General features: G+C 38.8%; 1 protein-coding gene across 1 annotated transcript in view; it reads right to left on the reverse strand.

The window, feature by feature from the left end:
* MYLK4 (myosin light chain kinase family member 4) overlaps positions 1–6,009 on the reverse strand; it is a 57,738-nt gene extending 51,729 nt beyond the window's left edge. Inside the window, exon 1 of the mRNA XM_057399368.1 lies at positions 5,748–6,009. Coding sequence (XP_057255351.1) covers positions 5,748–5,885 — 138 coding nt within the window. The 5' untranslated portion in view covers positions 5,886–6,009. The remainder of the gene's footprint in view (positions 1–5,747) is intronic.
* Positions 6,010–12,900: the final 6,891 nt, after the last annotated feature.

Genomic DNA, 12,900 nt, shown 5'->3' on the forward strand with positions numbered 1-12,900 from the left:
TTCCAGATATAAGTAACTGGTCTGATAAGGAAGACATTTCTTTCATTGCAAGGGGTCACACTACAATTCACAGTATGCCTCAGGCCCTGGCCTGGAAGCTAGAAAGTCTGGCTTACAGCCCTGCTTCTGTCACAGATCCGCTGGGTGACCTTGGGTGCTTCTTTCTATCCCTCTGAGACCCTGTTTCTCTATCTAGCTCTGTAACAGCCTGCCTGCTTAGACCATCAGGTCTGACACGACAAATGTCACTCACAGCGTCCATAAATAATCAGTAATGCAGCAAAACTTTGTGTTGCCTAAGGGCAGAAGGAGCCATCTCTGAGCTGGCCTCCTGAGATATCTAACCATGCATGAAGTTACTACTAATGAAGCAGAGGGACAGCACAGACACGAGCCGGGAATAGTTCAAAGCGGTGTCACACAAGCTTTCTTTACAAGTCGCACACTAGCCCTTACAAATATTTTGAATCAATCTGCTGGCAACTGGGGGCAGCTAGAAAATATTTCAGAAGGATTCGTTAAGAAGATCATTAAATAAAATCTGCTTGACTTGTTAAGCATTGTGATCATGAATTCCTAGTTAATGAGTTTTACGCTTGTTCTCTGGAGTAGCTGCCTGATAAATGTAAACATTTTTTAGTAAATGACTTACATTTGAACTTAGAACTTGTATTTGTTGAATAACTTTATTTGAAGATTTCTAATACAGATTTTATTATGTAGCATTATGTGTACAAGGTTTTGTCCTTACAGCAAGGAAAGAAAGTGCTGAAAATGCTGTGTTTAACAGACCCAGTAATTAACATGACAGAAGAGGTAGTAGTTGCATGTGAAACCAAGGCAATGAAGGGAATATACATTCAAAAACATGGGAAATTTAAGTATTTGGATAAATCCATACATTTGTATGTGTCTCTATTTCAACAGACAGTGAGTTATATAAAACTAAAATTGAAGCATGTACACAACAGAATTTAAAGATACAGATCTTCGATGTAGTGCTGGAAAGCCACAACAGGGAGACAGATCTGCCTTTTAATGGCTAGAATATTGTCTTGAAAGGACAGCTTAGAGGACTAGAAGAGACTGAAATAAAAAAATACCTCTTTACAGAAACAGAAGTTAATGGATTTAATCAATTTGTCTGATTCATTTGTCTTCTGAATATCTGAAGGGGGGCTATAGGGATGCTGGGGAGGTACTGTTCATTAGGAACAGTAGTGATAGGACAAGGGGTAACAGGTTAAAACTTAAACAGGGGAAGTTTAGGTTGGATATAAGGAGGAAGTTCTTTACTGTAAGGGTGGTGAGGCACTGGAATGGGTTGCCAGGGAAGTTGTGAATGCTCCGTCCCTGGCGGTGTTCAAGGCCAGGTTGGACAGAGCCTTGGGTGCCATGGTGCGAGGTGTCCCTGCCCACGGCAGGGGGCTGGAACTGGATGATCTTAAGGTCCTTTCCAACCCTAACTAGTCTATGATTCTATAATTCTATAATATTGTTAGCTTATCCATTGTAGCGGTATTATATGGACTTATGTTTAGACTCTCCAACTCTTTAGATCCTCTCATAAGCAAGCTACATTTCCATACCATACGTTTTTATTCTTACAGAATAGGTTTCTTATGTAACCATAATAAAGTCCTGTTATGAGCTGGAAGAAATATAAGGGTAAGCATAAATAAGAGATCTAGGAAACCTCCGCGATGGTCTCAAACCAGGACCAATAGTCTTTAGGCAATTTCTTCAGATTTACAACTACTAAACATGGGACTACTATGAATTTCAGAAAGACAGTAAAAAGCGTTTGGTTTGGAAAAAGCAACAAATCTCATGGTGAACAAGTCCTTCAAAATGTAATGATGACATCAAGGGCTGTGGCATCATCAAAGGTCACCAGAAAATCATCCTGTGCCTTGTTGTCTTACAGTAGTTAAAAGGCTGTAATTTTCTCCTATTGTCTTCAACTACAGTCACTGTTGAAGATACAAGGTCAACTGGACAGGCTCATAACTAGATAGGGTCATAGATGAAATTAAACGTATCTGCCCATTTATCTGCTCCATCACTGATTAGTTCAGGCATGGAGTTAGGGAGATCTTGTGTTCCAGTATATCTGCTTAGTTAACCTTGAAGACAGGTAAATGTGGAAAAATACTTTCTCTTCTCTTTTTAGTATAATAACAAATTCCTTTATGTGTATTTAACAACATCCCGTGTCTTTCTTTAGCACAAGGTCATATTATAGAGCCCATTTTAATTTCTCTCAGGAATTTCATCTGTAAATGTCAATCAAGCACTTAAAGTACTTGAGTGCATAGTATTAAAAAAACAATCTCCACTTACATACTATACAATGCATGCCCAACAAACGGTTATGTTTTCAGTATCAGCAGTTAAGGGATTTGTTTAACTCAGGAGTGAACAACAATTTCCAGCAAACACAGATGGACCAAACACCAGGAATTACATTGGATTATCCATATAAGGGGAGAAATGAAGATCCTTAGCCCCTCAAAACATTCATTATATGTGAGGTTTCTGTTTGAGGTGAGAGAAATGTGACCTCTCCTATGCAATTGCCCTTGTTCGGAATCCTCATGCTGCACTCAGCACTGGAAAGTCACTTTTACTGCACCATGACTTCTGCTAAACATGTCCACTAGACATTTCACAACGGTGCCAGAAAAGAAAGATCACAGGGTCAGTCTGGATGTATCTCCGTGCACCTCCGTGTGTATTACAAATTGGCTGGGTAGGTAAGCTGTAACAAGACACCTCTGAATGATCATGACCCAAAGAATTCCTTGTTAAGCCATGCATCTAAGGTCAGAGAGGAGCTTTTAAGGGAAGGTAGACAAGTTTCAATATTTTTTACACCGAAATACATATCTATGCCTTTGTTGTATCAAAACTGACATGATTATCATATGTTTCAACAGGCACATATTCCAAAGGTTATGCTTAACCCCTCACCACAGTATTCATAGACTCTAAATGAAAACCAAAGAGAATGAACTGGGGAGGAAGGAGTGAATTTATGTAAATGACACCAGAAAAATAAAGAAAACATCAAGAAGCTGCTAGAGATTTTTGAAATTTTAGAACCTGGAGCAAATGGTGTGTAGGACCTTTGTAAATTAATCAGCATTCATGAAATGGCTGAGATCCACCAGTCTGAGGATTTGGAGGCATGCCTTCACTCAGATCGCAGCATATAGCTATGTAAAGAGGATACTAGATAGAGAGTCAGCAATTTCATTTCCATATTACAGATGTCTTTGTACAGATGTCACCAACTGAGAGCATGACCTGAGGAGACCTTTCATCCATCTCTATACCCTTTTCTCAGTTTACTTCTCCCTTATCACTCCAGCCATGTGTCCAAACCTTCACAGGAGTGAGAAGCACAGGACGCACACGTATCAGCATGCAGAGAAACAAGGGAGCTCTAGGAACAGTTTACTTGCAATTGACAATAATCTCTAGAAAGAGGGGGAAGGATGTGTCTGAAGTGGAATGCCATGGGGACCTGACACAGCAGTCTCAGGCATTGGCTCATTTCCTCCCAAAGATAAGGATTCATATTATCCAGGAGTCCCTGCACAAGCACAGCCCTACTGCCAGTCCCTGGCAAGGACACTTGTCCTCCTCTTGAAATACTTCTGAGTCCATGACAGCTTTCAATGTATGAAGATCTATGAGCTAGCCTGGGAAACTTGCACTTCATGAGAGACCTTTTAACGCAAAAGAATGAACGTAACTTATACGCAGAGCAATAAAAACCCAAATGTCTGACAGATGTTACCACTTCACATTTCCAAAGTGGGTTCATGGTGAGTGCAAGGAAACTGGCAAAGAGCTCTGACAGCCACTGACTTATGAAAAATTCAGGAAAATAAATACTTTATTGCAGATAAGGACCAGAAGGAAATCTCTGGTAGTCTCAACACAGGGCATTTTAAAATCTGCTTTCTTTGCAATGCAATGATTATAGTTCTCTTGCTAACAAACAAAATTTGATACACTGGCCGTAGGTCTTAAAAACTGGAAAATAAATAGACAGTAGCAAAATAGTAGAAGTGCAAAATAAAAATAGGATATTGGAATGAAATAAACTTTTTTGCCTTAAAAACTTAAAAACAAGAAAAAAAAAAGGCAAAATCTTAGTGAGCTAGGCATAAATTGGACCTTTTTTCCATCTCATCTGTGAGTGCAGTAACAGCTTCAGACTGCATCAGAGACAAAATGCAAACCACCAAACATAGAGTTGATTTTTTTTATTTGTCAGTGAAACTACAGACATCACCTTCTATAAAGAACAGAGCGCTAGGATGTTTTTTACATGTTTATTGCTTATATTCTCTTTACCAGTCTTTGACACTCTTGCACTGTTAGCAGTTTCAGTAATTGAATGTGACTGAAGTTCGGATTCAACACAGCTGCATGTCAGGGATAACATTCTCCTTGACAGAATGGTAGTGAACAGTTAGCCCTTCATCTTCAAGCTGGCTAAAGAATGTGCTTAACTGACACTACCAAATGAATTAACAACATGTATAAAGACATTTCTAACATGTTTTTACTTTCTGAGTGTCCCTTTGTTTTTTCCTTTCTTTATAATTACCCATGCATATATGTCATAGAAGCAGAATCAGTATAAATGGAAACAGCATCAAAAACCTTAATAAAATCTGGCTGGTTTGTTTTTACTAAAAAAAAAAAATACAGTATTAGAACAGATTTCTGAAAGAACAATTTTTCTGATGGATTAGAGGATATTCATATAATGAACTTCTTAGGTCATCATGTAAGAGTATTCAAAGAATTCTATGCTGTTTTATTTCTTTATGAACCTTATTAATCTCGAGTTCTGCAAGTTCCTCACAATGTGTGAAAAATTCTAATACGTATTCGCACACTAGGTCATGGCTCTTTTGGCTAATAGAACTAGAACAATATGCAAGTGTAGTGTTGCAGATTTTTCAGATCTCAAACCTTTGAAATGAAATCAGTTTTGACATTCTGTCTGTGGATCTTTTCATAGAAAGAAAAAAAAATCTCATTTTCAGAAAAAAATTAAAATCCTAAGCATTCTGGGAATGTACATCCTTGGAATTACTTTATAACAAATGTCTTCCTTTCTGCCTTTCTAAACTCACATATTTCTTTTGTTTAAGCAATGTCTCCAGTTGAGAACTCTCCTAAAAGCTCTTCAGTTAAAACATGATGGGTAATCACTGCACTGTATTACTTTCTGGAAAATTACAGGAAGCATATATAGTATTTTTGGCTGCAACATCCAGTGACGTAATAACTAGTGACAGGACTTCTTTGGAGAGATAATGCTACGTTCACTTGACCAGAGCAGGAAAATAACGGGCCTTACTGGGGATTTTCTAGTCCCATAACAAGAATGACTGGCAACCCTGCTTCCACTCGGGCCAAAGCGACCGTGACGGAGTCGCTTGTACATCACCCAGCAGAGGTCACTAGAGGATGCAACATCATGTTTTTAGGCAAGACAAAGCACTCTTAACAGCAAGACGAGATACGCGCCATCCTGAAAATCACATCAGCTGACTCAGATTTACTGCCGGACAGGTTCTCGTAAAAGAGAGGAATACGTGTCGCTCCGTGAAAGAACATATATGTTTAACTGGCTTCATTCGACCGCAAGCAGCATTCATCCAGTTAAACAATATCGATACTGATCTGTGAAATGTATCTATCAAAAGAATATCTACTACCTGTGCATTTCCAGATGCAGGGATCTCTTTCTTTCTTCCATTGCTTAACACAGTCCAAAGGGTGTGCCAGATATACGAAGCCAAAAAGCAGAAACTACCTGCAATCCAGGCAGCATTTCTTTGCAGGGCTAGATCCATCCTTTTATTTTTAATCAACTGGTTAACTTGGTTCTCCTGCTCTAGCAGATACAATTTGGCAGGCACCCTCAAAACCCTCCCCAGCTCTGTAAGTACTACCTAACTAGACAAGGCTTGAACACCCAGCAGGATCCCTTCTCACACTTCAACACATTCCCTGAACCTATAAGGAAAAGAAGTGATGGCCTTCTGACAAACGTGAAACAGGTGCAGGGATCTACAGGAGATACATACTGCACAGACTCGAAAGGCAATTACTCTGACATCCTAGAACTTCTCAAATGAAAGCAAACTGTTAGCTCAGTCCCTCTGCTACCACCTGAGGCCACTGGTCATCTTTTCTCTCCCCATTTAATAGGCAAGAAATGGGAAAACAAAAATTAACCAAAGAGCAAAATTCAAGACAATCACTTAAAATGTGTCATGGTGCACATAGAGAGAAAGGTTGGTGTGAAATGCCATGGCTTTACTGTCCACAGTCCCTTCTGTTCCTGTGCCTGCACTCTATATTGCTCCCATACCCAAACCACCACTATGCAGAAAGCAAGTCCTAGCTATTCTCCCATCTCATATCCAGTATCTGCTCACCTGCCAACTATCAAGTCCTTCATTGAAAGGATGGAAGTACCACATAGATGTGAGACTTCCAACATCATCAGTGTATCTTTCTTCCCCTAGAATTTCCAAAAACAGATAGACTGCTCCTGCTGAATTTTTCCAAGCAATTCAATGTGATGCAAATTCTGCATGGAAAATTTCAGCTTGAGCAGCCAAAACCTGGAAAATCTTTAAATAACTGAAAACAGGGCCTTTAAATTAGAAATGGCAAGAAACTTCAATTAAAAAATCCTTCTACCAGCTCCACTATAAGTAAAGGAAAGCTCTTTTAATTCTAGAGTTAGAAAACTAAAAATTTGAGGAACAAAGTGCGTCATGGTATATTGTCTAATATACAGAGATGTATGTATGAGGATTGTGAAGGACCACTATGTAAGGTTGTAGGTCTATATATAAAGAAGGAATCCTTATATATAAGGGTTATACATACTTTGTTCAACAGTCATTGTAGAAGAGGAAGCAGTAAAAATAAATTGTGCCATTTCTTCTCTGCTTGTGTATTTATCTGATCAGAGGTGAATAAGCAAATAATTTAAAACACTCCCTCTCGCTCTGAAGAAATGTAAGTACCAGAAATCTTAAGACCTAAAAATTCACAAATGAAACTACAAAAATCATTACATCATTTGAAACAAAATCACTCTCAAGTTATTATGTAGTTATTATGTTGGAGAGGGTGGGCTTATTGTGGGATTTTTTTCAGTCAGGAAACCTTTATACTTCTCTTTTTCTTTCTGAGAAAGACAGATATATATTCCAAGCAAGGAAACTGGGGGTATTAAGTAAAAAAAAGCCACCTGAAATCATGCCACATGACAACAGAGTGCCATGAACTTGGAACCTGAAGAATGCACCACAGAAAGGATATTCTGCAAAGCTACAACAGGCTGAGGCTGGCAACACGATGCTTGATGACAACATTTCAAGGGAGCTGAAAAAGAGGTTGGTTAAAAAAAAACTGGGTCCAAACCTGGCTGAAGTCCACTCATACTTTTCTGCCCGTAACAAGCCAAACTTTAGACACGGTGCTTCGACTTCAAGGCTGATGAAAGCCTTGAGGGTTTTGATCATTCATTTGAAGTCTTCATTAGTTAAGGAGTCTCACTGCAAACGCAGAGAATCTCTTGCAGGATTTTGTTGAACAGCTGTTCTTGATTAAATTTTTACAAGAAGAAATAGGTTTTTGTCAAAATATTTAGATCAATATCTTGAACACTGTTTGGGAGAATAGGATAGTTATTTTTGGTTAATTATGCAACAGTGAGAATTTTTTAACCTGTTGAAAATACTGTCATGACTCTGGCCTCCCCTTGCAAAAGGAACTCACAAAGGTGTTGTTACCACCACGATCGTTACCAACACAGGCTGCAGAGAAAGTAACTGCTAGAGGAATTGTGCTCAAAGGAGACAAGGCTGATCACATTCTAACTGGAGACAATGAAATAGTGGACAATTACCTATCCCCAGGACTAGCTTAACTGAACACCAAATACTGAGTATATCCAATAGTTCCAGGTGGGTTATGTATTTTATAATTGATCCTTAAACTGCTTTCAGAATATCACCAAAGGAATACTTTTGCATGGAAAATTGTATTTCCAACTCAAGAATCAAAATACCAAAAAAAAATATTTTTTCACCTAAAAAAAAAAAAAAAAAATTAGGGAAACTAATACCTGTCCTGAACTAAATTGTCTCTATCTGTCTCCAGAACTTAAGAAAGAATTGGCACACCAAATACCTATTCAAATAAAACTAGCTAGTGGGAGGTTTAATCCTCATTAAAAGAGCAGGACAGAAGCCCTGAAACACAGCAGTAAGGGAAGAGTAGCTCTGCTTCTTGCCACTTCTGTCCTTTCAAGGAGGGCTGCAAGGGCAATAGAGCTACTGGAGGTTATTGCTTATGAAACAGTAAGCTGCAAATAACAGTCACATTTTTAGCAAATATTAGGATTTGCATTTATGTTTTCTAATAATGGAAAAAACTTGATTCTGGTACATAAGACTGTGATTTAACTAATTTAATACATCTCAGCTTATGAACTGAGCTGCAGTAAATGAGCAGAGTACAACTCTGCAAATGTAAGCTAAAATCATAATAAAAGAAGCATTTAAAGCAATGAGCTTTACCAGTGGCTTTTCTTTCCATTTTGCAGCAGACTGTAAGTGTGCAAACAATCAGTCGACTCCGCTCTGTGGACAGCAGGTAATGCATTGCCCACAATAGTTCAGCTGAATCTGAGCTCTAGCTAAAGGTCCTTTGCAATGCTTACTCCTCCAAAGGAAAGCTTGCTCATGTACAGGCACAGCGAGCATCTCTACTGTCACAGCATATTGCCCAAAGGAACGTACTGGCACCACATAGCAAATAAGGAAAAAAGATGGACAGTAAGCCAAGGTAATGGTAATTTGCCTTGTAGATGCAAAATGGTAAGATCCAGAAATCCTATGGTTACACTATCAACTAGTAATAACCTCAACGACAGGAACTACAGTTGTAGCTGTAACTCACTAGGTTGTGAGAACTTTAAGAACAGTGGCATTATATTTACAGAAAGATTCTGAATTTCAAATCTGTTTCCCTGGGTGGTCTTCCAGAGTTCAGAAAGCTTTGAAACTTTGCTTAGGACAAGATTTGTCAAACGTTTATTTAATTTTGATCTCCTGACAAAGTGGTCATGTAATTATTCTCCAACATGAGTGGGTTACTTTTGTTATTAACTAAGTAAACAGGAGCCTAGGAGCTTCTATAGTTCTGAACATTGCTAACTGAAAAAAATCAAGCAGCATGCATCTGAATCATGGAACCAGGGTTTAAAAACAAGTCACTGACTGTGAGGAAGACAACTTTACAGCATTTAAAACTGAACAGTCATTTAGGAGAGGGAGTCTGTGTCCTAATTTCAACAGCAATTCAAAATTGGACAATCTGAATTGCATTCTTATACCCATCATTAACCAGCTAAGAGCTAGAAGGAAAAGACTGCTGGTGTGCTGACCAACAGCATGCAGCTTTGGCTGAGCCATTAGAAGTAGTCTAGGTGGCGAATGTGGAGCTCACTGGGAAGTAATACAGCTGGGCAAATTGTGTGGAGTTTCACTATCAATTCACCTTTGCATAAACTGGTGCTGTTGTCAGAAGAGATGGTTTCACCTTCTCATACCTGCTTGTTCCTACCCTGTGCCATCCCTTCCCTTGGACCAGCACAGTGCAACAGGTCAGGACAGAGCTGGATTTTGATTCCTTTTTTAATTTTTTTCTCACACATGAAAACCATTCCTATAAAACAGAACATCTTTCACTTGTTCATGTATAATCTGAAGCAAAACTTCATGTTTGTTCCTGAAGACAGAACTTACCCGAGATACAAAGGCACGTGCTGCCAACTATACAAAAGAGGGGCAAGAGGACATTCTGAACAAAACACATGTAACACTGGGAAAGAGTGGTTTTGTCATGAGCTATTTCGACACGCTGCCTCCAAGAGCGAAGTGGTCGTGGTGGAGAGCTGGTGTGGCAAAGAGCGCCATCTAGAGGACAGAGGCACCCCAGCTCCTTGACAGTAGCTAGACGGACATTAATTACACTGTAAAGTGCTGGGTTTGCTTTCCGTAGTTGCATTTTAATGGCTCTGAAAGACTTTTTTTGTTGTCGTTTAGATTAGATTTTTGGTTTTTTTTTTTTACAGAATATACTGTGCTGAAAAATGAAAAATATTTTACTTATTTAAAAAAAAATATATCTAGAAAACTTTTTGAGGAAGGGGATAATATTCTTCTTTAATTATAATAAGTTAGTTTCAGACAGCATTATTTCTTCCAGCAAGTACACACTTTGACTGCTTTCTCTTAGACAGTCCCTTCAGTTGTAGCCCACTCTCACTGAAGTAAATAGATATTTTGTCAATACTTTCAAAGGGAGCAGGACTTCATCCACAGAAATTACATACGTATGCCAAGCATACACATGTAAACACTTACACCTAAGCAAAGTTTACTGCATTTTCTGCCAGTACAATTTCTTTTCCTTCCTCTCCTGATCGTACAATAAAACTGCTTGTCAGGGAAGCAGACCAAGCTGAGGCTTTTCAAAGGAAGGTCTTGGTTTTCCCTTCATAAACATTAACAGCACAGTCAGGGCCTAATTCTGTATCCCACTGAGCAATTCCTAAAAACTTTTGGGAAAGTTAAGTTCCAAAAAACTTAGTAGACATGTAACTGATGTTTATGTATCTCAAAACTTCATTCCAGTGAGGTACGTTACCAGAGTCCAATGGGACTGCCTTTCACCTCTGAAGTCTTGCCCCCAGGAGACTGATGAGCTAAAATGGGAATACAGGGCTATTTCTCCAGCTTGCAACTAGCCACCAGCTGTCTGTCTTCCAAGTGTATTCCTTTCTCTCCTCCTGTACCTCCAGATTCTCCCTGGCTTTTCTTACCAGACTCTTTAACAAACAGCAAATTCCAACCATTAGACTGAAGAAACAAATATCAAGACAATGGGTTAGAGATTCTGCAGCAAAAGTGGGGGGAATCCCACCACCTCAGCTACTACCTGCAATTCATCACCAAACTGACACACATTAACACAAAAGCAAAGTAGCTCTCACAGCCTTTTCCCTGACCATAAAGTGACAAAACCCAGAGGAAGAGAGCTACTTGACAGCAACAAGTTTTTACTTTCTTACCTGTGCAAGTTGTGATTTTCACACTGGAACAAAAATATCTTAAAAGAGCCAGTAATGCCCTCCAAACCTCAACCACCCAGATTTATCTATTTTTAATTCTCTTTTTCACTGTAACACTAAATGAAACTCTCTAGACTTAACATGTCCCACTTAGATGAGACATGCTATGCTCAGTTTGTTTTAATATATAGATCACTTTCTTTATCTACACTGTAATGTTGTAGTAGCTTGCTGGAATAATTTTGTACAAAAGTGAACCAGCAGTGTAAGAAATACCAAAAGTTCAACTTCCTCAGTTGTGAATAGAAATGAAAACATCATGAAATTTACTTTATACTAATGCTCCATGGTATCATCTGAACACAAAAACATTCAGAATACTTGAAGAACTACTCTACTATATCAGTACAAACAGCCACAGCACCAATTTTTCAAGTCTTTTACTGAATTGCTGTCTAAAGTTAATTTACCATTGCCCTATTGCAAGCAGATTTTCTCAGTTATCTAAATGATGTGTCAATAAAAATACTGGATCCTTGCAACTCTCCCATAGAAAAAGCATAATACAAGAAGATGTGTTGCTATTTCTAAACATATTTTGGCTGATGACAGGGTCATTTCCCTGCCAGAGATGCCATACTGTGGTGCCCAGCACTGTTCTTACTGGACACAGGTGTGTGTAGCACAGACAACACTTAGCCCCGCAAGGATGGCACAAGCACATAACCATGCCCTTCTTCCCAGTTAATGGGGAGCAAAGGACAAAGTTGCCTGACTTCCTCTGGGAAATATGCTCTTTCCATGGGATTCATTCAGTACCCACTAACTCCAGAGCTGTTAGATAGGACTAAGGTTTTCAAAACATGAATCCAACAAAATTCGTATTTACCTTCTGATTTTGAAGAGCTGCAGAATCACACAGCTTCCTCAAAGTTTCTGAACATGTCCAGCTATAAATAAACCCCCAGAATAAAAGCACATGTGCTTGTTTTTATGAATCCAAAAGATTAAAATATGCTGACCAGTCTCTCACAGCTGCAACACATTTTCACAGATGATAATGAAAAATTTAACTCTACTGGGAAACACAGACAGTAAGCTCTTTAAGTAGCATAAAGAAGAAAGGGACAGTGTTTTGGGAAGACAAAATTAATCATGCAATTAGTTAGTTACCTTTTCATCTTCTGTTCCAGGATCTGATTCACTGACTTTTTCTTCCTGGAAGCTAGTTCTCTCCATTTTTTCCATGCTCTGAAAAAAGGCTGTTTTTTCCAGTCGGTTTCTGTTGTATCGTGTATTGATCTCTTCCAGCCTGTTGATCTTAAGTAGCTTCATACTATGCCCAGTTAATGTACTTTCTGTTTTCCTCTCTACCTTAGATGCGTAAACCAGTGAACACTCATAACTTCTGATTTCTCCTCCTTCTTGGCTGTACAAAAGAAAGACAAATAAGAGGTACCAGTGTTATTCATGCATTTTAGTTTAGAAAACCAGTGGTTGCTCTAATTTGTATTTCAACTGTCCTTCCTTATACTTTCTGAACCAATGCCCAAACACAGAGTTAACAGCATCAGCTGTTCATAGATGCTGTTCTACCTACTCACCTACATTCAATTGCAGACCTTGCTCATGGATCAAGCACCACCTTTTAAACACTTCGGTGGTTCTCTGTTGCTCAATGTATTCTTCCCTCTGATGCAGTTCCAGCA

Source organism: Pezoporus wallicus, unplaced genomic scaffold, assembly GCF_028554395.1.
Source record: "Pezoporus wallicus isolate ANWC-B61680 ecotype Strahan unplaced genomic scaffold, APGP_CSIRO_Pwel_v1 contig_818, whole genome shotgun sequence".
NCBI classification, from domain to species: Eukaryota; Metazoa; Chordata; class Aves; order Psittaciformes; family Psittacidae; genus Pezoporus; species Pezoporus wallicus.